Here is a 15,728-nt window from a genome sequence, read left to right on the forward strand (position 1 = left end):
AACTGTTGTCCAATCAGGTGTCAAGTTGAGTCAATGCGTTGAGACTTGCGTCTAAGTTGCATCGGCGTCTAATTGGCTGAGCGTTTCAGGTTGTTCTCGACTTTCCAGTAGGTAGTGCTTGAGTTGTGTCACGTAAGTACGTACTATTTTCGTCTTTACATTTTTTTGCCAAACCATTCGTTTTGTTATGAATTTAACTCCACGCTTTATGCTGCAAAGCGTTTGTTTTATCCAGTGAACTTGACAGAAAAGTCATTCATATGATTGGCCCAGACGCAATAGTACAGTACGATTGAAGTAATGCGAGAATATTGAGAGGTCAACAGGACGTCTTAACTTTTGAGCAGTACGATTCAAAAATAAATTGTGCTTAACTGTTATTATTTATGATACCCACCAATAACTGTAATCACTGGAAATTATCAAGTTATCCGCCTTCCTGAATCAGCATAGTTTCTTCAGGAAATGCGTCCCAGACTTGTGTTTCCGAAGCAGGGAAAAATCAACTATATTTATGAGATTTTCGCTTCTAAGGTGCTTTATCGGAACTGTCTTTCGATTTTTGTCATCAGGTCAATCATTTACTATCAGCAGCACAATCACACACGGAAGTTTCTTTTTTTTTTTGCAAGAACTGTGTGTAAAACATCACCTCACGTTTTTGTCCAAATCATTGATCAAGATTCTAATGTCTTTAAGTTGAGTTAAAATGTGTTGTGAATTTTATTTAGTTGCCAACTATTTTAATATTTTAATTACAGGTAAAGCGTTTGCATAAGTGAAAATAACTTTTTGTCTGAATAATATAAACTTGATAAGTGTATATTTAAAATGCCTCCCACCTCTAATTCAACTGTATAGGAATGTAGTCATGTTTGTGACATGTTTATTCCCATTCCTCACATGATTAAGCAGCTTTTTGTGTAATCAATTGCCCCTACACAATGTCACCAAAAAAACAGCTATTTTATCCACATTTAATTGTTTTACATTAGTTGAACATTCATTAAAGTTGTTTTGAACAATTCCACTATGTTTCCAATTTATTATGGATTGTGTGTTCACATTTCAGCTGACTCTTATTTCAGTAATAAGAAACCATGGCAGCAACTAAAGATGCTGGTTCTCTGGAGAAGTCTGAGGACACTATGGACTCCTTCCAACTATTTTCAAAAAGGTACCTATGGCACACTGATTCTCTGCCTACAAATAACCTTGCCATAGAACACCAGATGTAAAGCTAAACTACAGTGAAGGTTTAGACCTTTTATAGGGTCTAAATATTTTACAGTGCAGGTAAATAAATCAAGCAATTCAATAATATTTGGAGGTCACCCTTTTTTAATTCAATGGGGTGATTCATTCCAATTTTTAAAAACTATTAAATTAAAACTTTAATTATTTACATTTATCACGTGTTGCTGCGCTTGTGTAATTATATGTGTATTACAAAGCTGTCAAACGCTCAACATAATTGTGTGCCAATGGTTGAGGCTTTTTTCCATTAATGGGAAAACCAGCTGCCATACTGAGTAACCTGTCTGACAAAATCTTTCAATGGGTTCATTGAGCTGCCAAATCATGTTAAAGGGAACATTTGAGTTTTAAGCTGTTTAGCAGGTTTCCCAACCTCATCTTTATCATCTCAAATGTTGTTCATGATTCCAACTGTGGATCTTTTTCAGGACGAATCCATCGGATGGCAGTAATAAAGCTGAGGAAACAGACTCTGTTCCCATCAGCAAAGTGTCAGCCCACAACCCATATCAGTACAAGATGGACTACCCAAACATGGGAATCTGCCTGATTATCAACAATAAGAACTTCGACAAAAGCACAGGTAAATACGCCCATTAAAGCAGTCTGGTACGCGGCTGTCTAATTCAGTTCATACCCAGTTTGACGAATGCTTTGTGAATCATGGTTCAACATTTTTTACGCCCCCTCCAAGCTGTCAGTCAGGCCTGTTTTCCACTATAGGCGTGAAGCGGTGAAAAGGAAATTGTCACATACACTGTGCCTACAGTATGTCTGCTTAGTTAATCATGCGGGCCAAACCTAATTAGGAAAAAATATGTTTGGATCTCCAAATTCTCACCAAAATATTTCTCTTTATTCCCTGTTGTAAGTAAGTCCTGCAGTTTTTCAATGGACTTTATTTCTACTTGTGTTGCTTCTTCCCAGGGATGGGCACTCGTAACGGGACCGACGTCGACGCCGCTTTTGCCATGAAGACTTTTAAGGAACTGGGTTACACCATTAAAGTGGCCACTGATCAGACTGTAAAGCAGATGATGAGTCTCATGTTAAGTGGTAATTGATTTTATTCTTTGTTATTGCGTTGATATTATTATCAGTGTAACTCTAACGTGCGTTTGGAATATTGATTTCGTACAAACAGACGATTGCTGTTTAAAAAATAAATACTAGGTAGGAATTAATGCTGGTTAGTTAATGTCACTCTGTGTTGTTTCTTTGTGTCTGTTTCTGCAGTATCCGAAGAGGACCACAGCTGCAATGCATCGTTTGTGTGTGTCTTGCTAAGTCATGGTGAAGAGGGTGTGATTTTTGGAACTGATGGATTTGAAAAGCTTGAAAATCTGGCAAAACCTTTCAAAGGACATCGTTGCAAGACTCTGCTGGGAAAACCAAAGCTCTTCTTTATACAGGTTAGTAAACACTCTGGGCCTTATAGCCATTCTAGACTCAACTGCTAACCATTTTAGTTTTAATGTTTTCTATGGGATCCTATCGTTTTGGACAAGGGAGACGTTTCCTGTAATTTTCCACAGAGCTGGTTGATCAACGTGGAGTGGGAGGGGGGCAAGGTGCTCAGGCGGCACTTCCAACAGGGAGGCTAACCATGCTCAAAAATGTAATACACATTGATCACTTTGATGGTTGCTACATGTTATTATGATTCTCCTAAGCAACATATGCTCGAGTAGAGGTGTGAAAACATGGATGAGAAAATGAGCACATGGGAACATCAAACGCAGGCCGGTAAGGGAGGAACATGCAGCTGCTTCTGATATTAATTTCAGAAAGACGTGTACAATGGCGTGCTTCTCTCAAGTGGAGAAAATCAAAGCGGTAATTCTGATTTTATGAAGCGTGCATCCCCTCTACTGACCATAGAGAAGAATTACATTTTCAATTTGTCTTTTGGGCAGAGAAATTTTAAATTTAAAAAAGGGTTCTATCAAGATTTAAAAAAAAATAAAAATAAATTGATAGCACTAGATTTTGTTACTCACCATTTGATTTGTAAGATAGCCACTCTAATGGGTTGGAGACGTGACTAAAGTGACAAAGTTGCTTAATTGGTAGCAGTCAGTATAACAAAAGCTGTAGATCATACAATGTATGCCCCAACCCCACCAGTGTAATTCTGAAAGCGTATCCCTAAACTCATTAAGGACCATTTTATTTTATTTGTAGTGAGTAATTTTGAAAGAACAAACATCTTTCAGGCATGCCGTGGCTCGGAACTGGATGAGGGGACGGGCCTCCAAGCCGACAGTGTTGAGGAGCAAACATCGGAGAAGATTCCTGTGGAGGCCGACTTCTTGTATGCCTATTCCACAGCTCCAGGTAACCAGCAATTAGACTTTCCATCAGAATTTTCTGACTCCGCTGTGAAAACACATCACGCATCAATTAAATCCTAAAGTACTAAAAATACTACTAACAATGACAATGACCCGACAGGCTATTACTCTTGGAGGAACACGCAAAACGGTTCCTGGTTCATGCAGGCATTGTGCGAGATGTTGCAGCAATTCAAAGGCGAGGTGGAACTGATGCAGATCATGACTCGGGTCAACTACAAGGTGGCAACGCACTTCGAATCCAACTCCTGTCTTCCGGGCTTCACTGGCAAGAAGCAGATTCCCTGCATTGTCTCCATGTTAACCAAAGACGTTTACTTCCCTAAATAAACCGATCGTGACAGTGTAGCACAATCAACGTGCTTCTACATTTCATTTTAAACTATTCGGTTGTAGTAATGTTTTTACTTACATTTCCATTTTACTTGCTTTTTGGTGTTTTGAACATTTCACAACACCGTTTTAAAGATTTAGGAGTACTGACAGTACATTAAGTCATGGGGGTGGGGACAATGTCTAATTTGTTAAAAAAAAAAAAAAATTAAACACTTTTTTAACTTCTGGGTGTATCTAAGAAGAGACTTTGCCGTTTGCACACTAAAGTGTTGCATTGTTAACGGACACCATAACGTATTCTTTAATTTCATTTGTTTCGATTGGGAAACCTGCCAGTTGAAAATTCGATTTCCCAGACAAATCGGGCGGCATGTACTCCAAAAATAAAAACATGGAAAAATAATTGAATACCGATTGATTGTTGATTATTTGTGATTTTATTAATTTTGTGTGCATGACTTGATTTCATTCATATACTGTCTAATGTCTATGTTTCGTATGAAATATGTAAATTAAATTGGGGGGGGGGGGGGCTTAACAGACTTCAGAAGCAACATTGGTTTGAATATACTGGTTGAATTAGCGTGCTGAATTTAACTGTCCAAAAATAGGATCTGAGTACAACTTTCGTTTCCTGCATACTGAAAGCAGAGAAAAGCTGCATAGCGCCGAGAGCGGCAGCAATGAAGGAAGTGAAAATGAAAATCCAGCACAAAGATCGTCTGTGCACATCAGACGACGCATCTGGCTGAACATTTTGAGCTTTTATTTTGAATTCATAAAGCCGCTTGAGCAGCTTTATTTTAATGCCTCTCGATTCAACACGCATCACAGCGCTTTGTCTCACTACATGAAAATCGCATTGTGTGCCAAGTCATAAACGTAAACGAAGTGGGCCATCTTCCGTCGAAATCTTTTAAGGGCCACACACTTCCGCGTTGGCGTGCGGGGAAGTAGGAGGGGGATTTCCATCCAATGTTGCCCCCGCTACCCCAGCTAACCTTGTTTTGCTTTCGTTCTGGACCAGAAACACAATCGAACAACGCTCTCACTTTCCCTTTTTTTGCCAAAGCACCTATGTCCTTTGAAAAAAATCCCCACACCACGCCAGTGTTGCATGTTATTCTGAAACAAGCACGCCGAACTCGGCAGGTAACACAATTTCCGCATATTATCACCACTGCTGCTGCTACCTTTGACTTTTTGACAGACTTCTCTTGCGTGCTGCTCGACGGATCGTTGCTCGACTTGTAAGCGAAAGTGCTCCTTTTACGCTCGCGTTGTTTGCGTGGACTGGCTTTTATTTTCACTTTTGGCTCAGCTTGTTTGCCTCTGGCCATGAGTGACCGATATTGGTTAAGGGCATAAGCGGCTGTGGTGTTGTCATAGACTTCCAAAAAATACGCTCATGACTGTCATTGTAGATTTTATGAAATGTGCAATTTCTAAGTAATGTTTTGCAGTTTAACTGTGTTTCTCGGGAATATGAAGCGCGTTTATAGTGAAGTGTGAATAGTTTTCGGAACTTTTGCACTGTTGTATTTATTTAATCTGCACTTTTGCACCACTTATGCAACACGTGAATGTACCATATTGTGCAATCTACCAACACGGTTCAAATAAGCGTAACGTTAGAGAATGGTTCAACCATAATTGTATCGGTCTTAAGTACTTTCGTTGAAACGTGAACTACTATCGATTTTTCAGATCTGTGACTTTTAAAGACACTTAATGTACAGCGTGCACTGGTGTGTATGATAGTGTTTCACCTTGTTCGACCCGTTCATGCTGTGCCACTAAATGGGAGTGCCACTGGCTTATCTGGCCTGGCGGACTGTGATCAGATCGCATTGCAACTTAACATTGTTTTTGTTTTTTAAAAATCAAACGTAATGCGCTTGGGGTTAAACTTCACGATTGTTCTTTTCATATATATATTCATAATTAGATGTTAAATACGACAATGCATTTGCATACTTTGCACAAATATGTTCCATATGCCTCCAATATGTGCAGATGTGCATGTGTATATATCTCTGCTCAGATACCACAATGCCTGTAGATAGAATGAGGATGCGGCCGTGGCTGGAGGAACAGATCAACTCCTGCCAGATACCAGGCCTCAAATGGGTGAACGAAGTAAGTACTGGTACTTTCACTGAAACTGACTTCTGTAAAGATCTAGTTTACTTGATGCTAGAGATGCACCGATCCGACTTTTTCAGTTCCGATACCGATACCGATGCCGTGACTTTGCGTATCGGTCGATACCCGATACCGATCCGATATTATGGTTGACTTAACAAGCTACATAACTCTACATGTGGAACAGAAAAGACCAAAGGCAATGGCATCAGGCAGACTACACAGTTCTTTGCTCTAAATTAGGGGTGTCCAAACTAACGGTCCAGTTTTTATTGGCCCGCATCAAATTCTGAAAACATAATTGAATATGGCCCGCACAAGAAGCTTGAGCTCAGCTTCTCAGTTTCCACACTAGATGGTGTAATGTATTTGGACTGTGTGGTTACCCGTACTGGGGGGTGGAGCTAGAGGTATTTTGTTGATATCGGGACCGATATCCGATCCAGATATCGGATCGGTGCATCTCTACTTGATGCTATATATTGAAGTGTCTAATGATTTTCCGAAACGTTTGAATTGGATTTTTTCTGACATGCAATTTCAATTTGATTCATGATTTTCTTCATATCACACTGCAGTACAATAGTTATTATTGACTATCTACTACTACACTAACATTTACAAACATGACAGAAAATGTTTATCTTACCGTCAAAACCTTAAAAGCTATATGACTTGAATATTGCAAGCACAGTAAAGAGTGTGAGGGATTCTGTCATTTTTTCAAAGTTTTGAAAATGGTTAGGCTTTTGATTTGATTTGTAAAACTTCAAAATCTGATGAACACAAAATCAATCTGAAATTATGATTTTGATCATATATCAACGAATCATTTAGCGCTGTTTTACATTGTAAATACACTGGGGGAAAAAACCTTGGTGATGCTTTGTCTAGGAAAAAAGGATCTTCCAGATCCCTTGGATGCACGCTGCTCGCCATGGCTGGGACTTGGAGAAAGATGCTCCTCTCTTCATGCGCTGGGCCATACATACTGGTAAACACGCTGGCTTTATTTTTGTCTGTACTGAAAACTAAATCTGGTACAAAACTAAATTCATGTTTGAGTCAAATAACATCGTGATCATTTCAAAATGGAAATGGAGGCAGAAATTTACGCAAATTTAAATACGATTCATTTATCAAATAAGATAATATTTATCGATGTTTTATTGCCCTTTTTGGAGGTGGGATCCTCAAATGAAGCTGCTTTCATCCTTCTCAAGTGATACAAGTTCAACAAAATAACACATTTAGGAGAGCTGCACAGTACCTAGGGGGAATAAAAGTTTTAATGTAATGTGGGAGTAGCAGGAGAAAAAAATAAGATACAATGCTCATTTGTTGTAAAGCGTCATGTTCAGTTAGTGTCATGTGTTATGTCTCATCTGCGTACGTGAAGGTAAATACCAGCCAGGAAAAGACAAACCAGACCCAAAGACCTGGAAGGCAAATTTCCGCTGTGCGATGAACAGCCTGCCTGATATCGAGGAGGTGAAGGATAAAAGCAACAAAAAGGGAACAAATGCCTTCAGAGTCTACAAGATGCTGTCATCTTCAGAGAGAAGTGTAAGGAAAGGTAAGCCTTGCTGCTGGTCATCAATGACTTGGCGCACCCTTTTTTTTTTATTTTTTAAATGTGTAACTACGTACTCCTAAAACAGTCGTTCGAAAAGGTTCAAAGTGGATTTCTGTGCAATGTTAGAGATTTACCTTTCTAAAATTCTGGTCTCATTCAGAATTGAAGTCTTACAATACAGCTCACTCTTTCACTGTAATTTTATTTGTGTACTCAGGAAAGGATATGATATTTCCTTGATATATCTGAAAGGTGTTTTCCTCTGGGTATGCATGTAGGAAAGAAGAGGACCAACAAAGAGAGTAGGCCCAAAGGAAATAAAGAGGTAGATAAACACAGACATGCAAAGCACAGCATTGTCAAGACAGCACTGTATTTTTGGTTTGCACACAACACAAATGACCAAAACACACAATTACCCTATGTTTTGCTACCAATAGGGATAGCACTGCTAAGGAAGTCCAGCATACGTTTCCTCTCAGAATGTGCTTATCTGGAACTGTAGTTTATATGTGACAACATGCTTGTTTAGTGATCGTTGTTCAATGTTATTAGGTCACTGCTGTAAGATTGCCGTACAGTTTCACATTGAACGACTTGCTGTTGAGTTCCTCAAAATGTTGCAGGCACACTGGCAAAGTTTCTCAGTTCCACTTATTGTGGATTTTTTTTGGTCTTGAACATTAATAACAAATACTTGATGAGCAAGTCGATAGTTAAGTTTCTGATGATACCTTTTCTAGGCATCCAATTGATATGGTTGATGATATTCAGACATTGTCTTGGATTCAAGCGTTTAAAATGATGTTCTTGTGTCTAGGTCATCCATCACTATGACGCTGACACAGTTGAGTCGACTGTATCGGTGTAAGTTCCGATACTGACTCCCTGTCTTTATCTTCACCTCCTTTCCCCCACTCTGTCTCTCTCAGGTATCGTCTCCATCTTTTGATAGGACACCTCTTCTCTTTCATGCTGTGCAAGTTGTTGACTTCAAACAGGAATCGCAGGATGCGGAAGAGCCACCCATTACAACCAAAGGTGCCATAACGGCGCTTTAAATTTTTCTCACGTTTTACTGTAGTCCATATCACATTTTTGTAAATAGGGATGGGCGAGTACCGATATTAGCCTTATTCCAAAGTATCTGTCTTCGCGATGGCAGCTGATATCGGTGTCGGCCGCCATCTTGTGGTCATTTTACAAACAGGAACTAGAAATTTGCAACTAGAACATAGTCATTAATTTCATGTAATTTTAAGGAAACTTGCTATATAGAATAAATAGTCATAATAATAATCTTCAATATTATTTAAGATGATCTGTCATTTATTTTTGGGGGGCATTATATGTACATAATACTCGTGGTATCGGCACTTGGTATCGGTAACGGTGACTATTCAAGATTTGAACTCATACTGGTATTGGTCTGAAAAAAAAAGTGGTTTCAAACATCCCCCGCTTGTAAGTTGCAGAGGTTTTAATAGTTTCAACAGTTTTAATACGAAAAGTAGAATTGAACAAAGGGAATTCAGCATGTTTGCTTTTCAGGAAGAGTCACACTGTTGTCCTCTGTGTTCATGTGCAGATCTTCCTGATGAAGATCACGTGATTTCAAGCGAGCTCTTACCATTTGTCTGTCAGACGATTGAAGTGAAAACAGAGAATGAAGAGGAGACTGTGAGCTCCTCCCACTTGTACCCTTTTCAAATTTCTCCAGTGTCTTCTTACGACGGTGAGAACGCACACCAGCACGTCACATTTCACCTCATTTGTGGGACAGTTACAAGGAGATTAGTGGCACGGAATAAACTTTATCAAATCGTAACCGAAATCGAGCAACAATTCAACTGCGTGGCGTTGCCAATCTTCTACAGCGGAATAGCCGAAGCTAGCAATCATCTTATTTCCGTACAGGCAGATGTTTGAAGCTTTAAATGTTGACAAGGAGAAGTACAGTTGATGTGACTAACCGGTTCAACCCCCCAGTAAGCAGTTCTTCACAAATGCCTTAAAAAGAAGCACAGTCAAAAGTGAACTGTATCATAGCTGAATTGTTGACAGAAGTTGCGTAACTCTGTGACATAATCAGTTAGCAGATAGGTAGCCATTCGCAAGTACAGTATCGCTGCCGGTCTTGTTTCTTTATTCTTCATAAAGCTTCAACAAGACGAGCTTGAGACAGATAATGTGGTTCGTTTTTGGTTTGGATTATTGTTGTTTATTTGAACACGAGGGCAAATGAAACAATTATGTAACTCATCCTCAATGTCAGCACAGTATAGCATTCGTCTTATCTTATCTAAAGCTGGGAACAGAGTGCCTAAACTTGTGAAACAGACCATATCGGTTTAACAGTGGTTTAGTGTTCTCAGCTTGGGGTAATAACCCAAGTGTGAAATTCAAATTTTGTGACATCCTAAATTATGCGGTTTCTTGAAGCTCAATTTACTGTTATTCCTGAACTGAATTTCTGCATTGACTTTCTCTACTTAGCACCGAAGGTTGTGGTGGCAGGTGTCTTCTTCTTGGTTTTTTGACCAGTCATCCAAGGCACAGCTGAGTCTATCACTCGGCAGCAGTTATCGATCCGCTGTGTTTGATGGGCGGGGGAGGGGTGGCGAGATGGGCTTTGAATCAATATCATATGTGAAGCTGTACTTGTCAGGGTTCAGGTTGTGTCTCTTTTTCTCCATTCCCAGTGCACAGTTCGAAATGCGCCGTTTGCTATGTGCAAGTTTTAATCTAGTTCCTTTACAGGTAGCGATACAGAAAGCGACATTGAGGACACCCAACGGGTGAGTCTACTCTTCGACAAATGCAAACACACACACGCGCACACACACACACACACACACACACACACACACACACACACACACACACGGGGGATGACCTTGTCCAGGAACTCTTGTTATCAAACATTAACAGTCTTCCGTTATAGTCCAGTGTACCTGCATCGAACAAAACAGAGAGGCATGCACACACTAATTAAATTGCCTGAAGGTATTCCTGCCCCCAAAATAAACAGAGACATTATACTAACTAATTTCCAAGTTTAATGAAATTATAATGTACAAAAACAGGCTTGATTTATGACCTCTGTTTATAGCTTCTGAATGTTTATGTCCTGTTGACAATTTAAAATGATCAAACTTTCAACACGAGTGTTTGGCTTCAAGCCCAGTTTCATCACATACGTACATAAGTCAGACATGCCCACCAGCCACCACGCATATGTATTTTTATTTACGAGCACTTTGAGCATACTTGTAATTTCCTTACCTTTCCTGTGACTCACAGAGTGTCAATCCAGCCTGGAGGCGAGATCACAGCAGGTCAGTTCTTAAGGTCTCCCCCTCCTCCCTCCCTGGCATGGCCACCTTCGTTAGAGGAAGCAAACCCCGCTGCAGAATAACCACCACGCGAGACCCCAACCCCCTCATCAGCTATCACAGCGACGGCTGGCCAACGCCCTACAGCCAGAACTCTCTTACATCTTCCATACCTAGCCACACTCACGAGATGCGGGCCAGCGTCATTAGGAAAACCTCAGATGTCACCTCCTCCTAACATCACCGCGTCAAGTCCCTCCTTTTATTTAAGTCAGACGTGACCGTGCAGGGATTGGGCCACCACTTGACTTGTCCATTTATCGTCGAGCATATTGACTCAATTTTGATTCACCGCTTGTATCTGCCACGCTCTGCAAATGCACTGCCGGCAATTCAAGGCAGTACGCGGGCATTTTTGGTTTACGTGTGTAGCTGCTTGGAAGCGTGTCTTTAACGTAGAAGGTGGCTGAAGTCGGGTGCATTCATTAGTATAAATCATTGCCCGTGTATTCATTATTGCGAAACATTATGAATGCCATTCTTTATTGCAGAATTTCCCATACTTTGAGCCAAATTAGAAAAATATTTCTCAAACTCAGTGACTCAATTAAAATAAATCTGCAACCGGTTTTAGGTCCCAACCCTAAATTTGGGATAGGCTATTGGACTATGATGTATCAGAACGACAGTAACATACTATGCACTTACCGAAACATGACTTGTCCAATTTAAATTCAGTGTGGCTCAAGCCTTTGCATCATAAACATTGTTAAGAGTTTAGAAGAACAGACTCTAGAGAAGAGTGATTTAAAACAGTCGTTGGGTGACCGTAAGCAGCACCACAACAAACGTGTTTGACCGGCTTGTATTCATTCCTCCAGTTCATACTTGCCATAAGATGTGCCTGAGTCTAGATTGATACCATTTCGTGAAATGTGTTTAGTGTCAAAAATATACTTCAGTGATTTATTAAGTGTTGTTGCACAATTGATATCCTTTCAGTACAGCATTTGCGCCATGGTAACCCCTCGAAGAAATCATGTCCTAAGAATTACCAAGCAAACTGACTCTGAATTTGCTCTTTAGTAATTGTACCAATTACTATATTGTCCACATAAAACTAACTGGTGTAAACTCAATTTAAAATATATCTATGCAAAGTACATTAAGAAGTCGCTTAATGGCCACTATGAGCAGGAGCAAAAATTACTGCATGCAGAAGCTCTTATGTGAACACCTAACTGTTGTTTTAAGATATACTTGAAACATTGTGAAGCCTGTTTTAATTTTTACTTCTTGTGAAGGAAATTATTAGTTTTATTAATTAATAAAAAAAACAAAAACTCATTTTGTTTAAAAGTACATCAAAATATTGTGTGAATGAGGAGAGATGCTGTTTGTAGAAAGCGTAAAATACCAATATAATTATTTCAGGGAATATAATGAGATTTAATTTGTCACAGCTTTTTATGTTGCTAGCCAGAGTCCATGCTTTAAGACTGGCAAAATTTTCTTCTTTAATCGCTTCTATGTATGCATCGGACTGTCTCGGGAAAATTTCCCCATAATGCACAAACAGATGAACTGACAGACTCACTGACACTCTTGTTGCTGACAAATCTCACATGTGCTCGCAAGCCGCTTCCGCACTTTATATTCTGTTTCTGTGTGTTGTCATTATGTGCCTTCAACACTGTGTGTGGCCTCAAGCCTTGTGTGCTTTTAGCCTCCAATGAATGACACGTGCGGGTTAGAGCATGGCAGGAATAAAAAAAAACATTGTAAATAGTCCTCACCTAGTTGCTCAGGTCACAATGGAAGAAATCCTCAAATGGAGGATCCTCAGGGCTTCAATGTAACCATGCACCGTAATCAGTGAAGGTTTGTGTAGACTTGAGAGTCTTGAGACAGTGATGCTTTATTGAAGATGGAACCAGAAGTATTTCGAGCGTTTTTAATTAGACGTAAAAATTGAGAGCATCCGTGCCCGCGCCCATGCTATGCCTCCACCATATTCTGTGTTCTTTTCCATGCAATTGCCGTCAGTCTGACCGTTGCAAAGAATCTTAGTGGCAAACTAGTTTGCAACTTGTTGTCAACACACAGTATTTACGTTCATGAAAACATCTCTTTATTTTATACTTCTCCAGAATAATCATAACTGTGTTGATTTCTTCTTAAAAGAAAGAATCCGGCGAACATCCATTTGTTGTCCAGCTATCTGTTTTATGGAACTTACCCTCATTAGGGGGGTGACATGGAACCTACACTGTAAATAATAATAATAATAATAATAATAATAATTTGGGTAAAAAAAAAGTTAAATTTTTAACTTGGGTACATCGTATTGGACTCACAACTATACCAAATGGTAAAAAAAATCAATTGGGAATCTTCTATTCTTTGAACCAAGCCCCAAAAGCAATTCATCCTGAATGGAAGCACAGACAGTGTAAGCAACATGATTCTTTTATGCAAGTCTTTTGTTGTTGGTTTTAGTTCAATTTTAAGTTTCTAAATCTTGTTTCCACTGCTTTTGTCACCATTTCCCCCCATCATTTTCTGGTATTTCTCTAAGCTGGTTTACCCACCACTGGCACGTGTGACAAATATTGAAAAGACCAGATTGGACTATTTATATTTATTGAATGAACCAATTGTACACCCATTCAGTAAATGTGAAAAAGGACTAGTGTGTCCATCCATATATTAGGTACACCCAGGTTAAATGAATGCTGTATAATTCAAGAGCCTTGAACATCTTTTAAATGTCCTGCCTTGGCTGAATTAAAAGTATTCATTTGTGTATTTTTTAGTTTGTCTTCTTAAAAGGGTGTGTGTTGTTAGGACTGTCACACATTCTGTGAATTCGATTGCCTTTGTTTTATTGGGGTAACGTTGGCAACAGAGTTCATCAGTTGACCTTTAGTCACAATGCAATGCAATACTTAACCCATCCGCCCTTAAGCCAATACGCACAACAGTGAGCTTGGATTGTCTGCTGTAAAAACAATTATAAAGATGTTGCGTATCATACAAGGTCACAAATAAATAGTATATTGGATATAAGTGATGGATGTGTCTCACCCATAAAGAACAATTTTTAGTGTGAACAACTAGGCTGTGTGCTGAGTTTTTACCCTGCTGGTGATATCGTGAAGTGCTGTGTAAATCTGAATAAAGACTTTTGTATTTTTAATGTTGTTCCCAGGCCTTTCATCTTTACAATGTCAAACTGATTGCTGAGTTTATCTTTTGTGCTCATAAAGGTCAGAGTCCACTTTTATATGGCTTCAAAATCTTCAAGACTACTGGAGCCAGGGCTGTGTTACATTGTGGGGGAAAAAAAAGATACACACTGCGCCAAGGTTTACAAGTTTGTAGGTGTACAGTTTGGACTTGGCAAGACTTATAATGTGTTTGTGCAGAGAATGCCCCACCCCCTCACCTATAGATGACTTTGCAAATTTGCAGGTTCCTTCAGTTGGGCCAGAAACGAACACCGCCTGCTGTCTCGGTTTCAGTTACTTTTCTCATGTTTTGACTTATTTCCTGTCTTTGTTGGCTCTTAAGATGGTTGACTATTTTGCTTACGCTTTAAATCTTCTTTTCTAGACACTCTAGTTGGACCACCGTTTCCTCAAAAACTTCTTTCTTCACTTCTCTCTCTTTACCCTCATTCAAATGACACAGGATCATCTTTATTTCCTTAGGTTTTCAGTCGTGGACAAAATCTCTCCAGTTTATTTTACTAGTATAATCAGGAAGCTGACTATTATGTTCATCTCTTGTAACACATGACGATAAGCGTCTCGATGTTGAGAAAGCTCACTAACGTTCAACGGCAAGTTGCTCAGAAATAGTGGGTCAAGTTAATGTAACAACAGCTGTGATCATAAGTGGAATGTTCAGATAGATGTAATATTTATCGCTATCCAGAGTCTTTCAAGATGACTACTCCACTGTTGACATTGAAGATACAAAGATTTTCTTTTATAAATAATGATGATTGATCATTATTTATCAAAGGAAGGTAAAAAGAAAACTCTTTATATGTTAATGAAAGATTTAGTTTTTTGTATTTGTAGCACTGCCTTTGTCCACCAGACGGCGCTGCAGATTTAGTAATTGCCCGTTGACTGAACTGCGACTCTTCTCACGTTGCTTGTGATAATGCAGTCCATCTGTCCTAGCTTGAAGCTTGAATGACATCGCGCCAATATTGATATATTTTGAAATTGAACGATTCAATTTGATGCAGTTCCATCTTTTAAACCAATTATCCCCATGATTCCAACTGTTTGTTTTGATATACATGTGCATATCTATCTATCTATCTATCTATCTATCTATCTATCTATCTATCTATCTATCTATCTATCTATCTATCTATCTATCTATCTATCTATCTATCTATCTATCTATCTATCTATCTATCTATCTATCTATCTATCTATCTATCTATCTATCTATCTATCTATCTATCTATCTATCTATCTATCTATCTATCTATCTATCTATCTATCTATCTATCTATCTATCTATCTATCTATCTATCTATCTATCTATCTATCTATCTATCTATCTATCTATCTATCTATCTATCTATCTATCTATCTATCTATCTATCTATCTATCTATCTAATACATGAATATCTCATGAATGCATCTCTTTACGTGGTATATTGCGTACTAGAACAGGTATTAGTTGAACTGGAGAACCGT

The 15,728-nt window shown here is 39.0% G+C and overlaps 2 protein-coding genes and 2 long non-coding RNA genes across 11 annotated transcripts; 2 read left to right on the forward strand and 2 right to left on the reverse strand.

Annotated features, from left to right (window-relative positions):
* Positions 1-15: 15 nt before the first annotated feature.
* On the forward strand, positions 16-4,355 carry LOC133165332 (caspase-3-like). 4 transcript variants are annotated; one of them, XM_061294898.1, is made up of 7 exons: positions 16-132; positions 1,073-1,177; positions 1,686-1,840; positions 2,185-2,313; positions 2,494-2,669; positions 3,474-3,594; positions 3,712-4,355. In XM_061294898.1, the coding sequence occupies exons 2-7, from the start codon at positions 1,101-1,103 to the stop codon at positions 3,939-3,941; spliced, it is 888 nt and encodes a 295-aa protein (XP_061150882.1). In that variant the 5' UTR covers positions 16-132; positions 1,073-1,100; the 3' UTR covers positions 3,942-4,355. The 4 variants fall into 4 exon arrangements, with proteins under 4 accessions (XP_061150882.1, XP_061150890.1, XP_061150909.1 ...); XM_061294906.1 differs by having other exon boundaries at positions 36-132; positions 1,089-1,177; XM_061294925.1 differs by having other exon boundaries at positions 68-136; positions 1,089-1,177.
* Positions 3,412-5,370, reverse strand: LOC133165352 (uncharacterized). Its single transcript, XR_009717572.1, has 2 exons — positions 5,141-5,370; positions 3,412-3,636 (listed from the first exon to the last, which is right to left on the reverse strand). It is a non-coding gene; the product is annotated as an uncharacterized LOC133165352 (long non-coding RNA).
* LOC133165285 (interferon regulatory factor 2-like) lies at positions 4,879-14,202 on the forward strand. Of its 5 annotated transcripts, none has more exons than XM_061294828.1 (10): positions 4,880-5,197; positions 5,992-6,086; positions 6,987-7,086; positions 7,492-7,668; positions 7,947-7,993; positions 8,489-8,515; positions 8,601-8,709; positions 9,257-9,403; positions 10,429-10,466; positions 10,972-14,202. In XM_061294828.1, the coding sequence occupies exons 2-10, from the start codon at positions 6,000-6,002 to the stop codon at positions 11,239-11,241; spliced, it is 1,002 nt and encodes a 333-aa protein (XP_061150812.1). In that variant the 5' UTR covers positions 4,880-5,197; positions 5,992-5,999; the 3' UTR covers positions 11,242-14,202. The 5 variants fall into 5 exon arrangements, with proteins under 5 accessions (XP_061150839.1, XP_061150812.1, XP_061150829.1 ...); XM_061294820.1 differs by having other exon boundaries at positions 4,881-5,099; XM_061294836.1 differs by lacking the exon at positions 8,489-8,515 and having other exon boundaries at positions 4,883-5,099.
* LOC133165358 (uncharacterized) lies at positions 9,858-11,093 on the reverse strand. Its single transcript, XR_009717574.1, has 2 exons — positions 10,954-11,093; positions 9,858-10,622 (listed from the first exon to the last, which is right to left on the reverse strand). It is a non-coding gene; the product is annotated as an uncharacterized LOC133165358 (long non-coding RNA).
* Positions 14,203-15,728: the final 1,526 nt, after the last annotated feature.

Source organism: Syngnathus typhle, linkage group LG1 (assembly GCF_033458585.1).
Source record: "Syngnathus typhle isolate RoL2023-S1 ecotype Sweden linkage group LG1, RoL_Styp_1.0, whole genome shotgun sequence".
Lineage (NCBI taxonomy): Eukaryota > Metazoa > Chordata > Actinopteri > Syngnathiformes > Syngnathidae > Syngnathus > Syngnathus typhle.

Excerpts from the sequence above, each read along its gene's own strand:
- LOC133165332 (XM_061294898.1), top strand. The coding sequence starts at position 1,101 with ATGGCAGCAACTAAAGATGCTGGTTCTCTGGAGAAGTCTGAGGACACT. Across the intron at positions 1,841-2,184 it reads GAACTTCGACAAAAGCACAG|GGATGGGCACTCGTAACGGG; the intron begins GTAAATACGCCC and ends GCTTCTTCCCAG. Across the intron at positions 3,595-3,711 it reads TGCCTATTCCACAGCTCCAG|GCTATTACTCTTGGAGGAAC; the intron begins GTAACCAGCAAT and ends ATGACCCGACAG.
- LOC133165285 (XM_061294828.1), top strand. The coding sequence starts at position 6,000 with ATGCCTGTAGATAGAATGAGGATGCGGCCGTGGCTGGAGGAACAGATC. Across the intron at positions 8,516-8,600 it reads ATCACTATGACGCTGACACA|GTATCGTCTCCATCTTTTGA; the intron begins GTTGAGTCGACT and ends TGTCTCTCTCAG. Across the intron at positions 8,710-9,256 it reads GCCACCCATTACAACCAAAG|ATCTTCCTGATGAAGATCAC; the intron begins GTGCCATAACGG and ends GTTCATGTGCAG.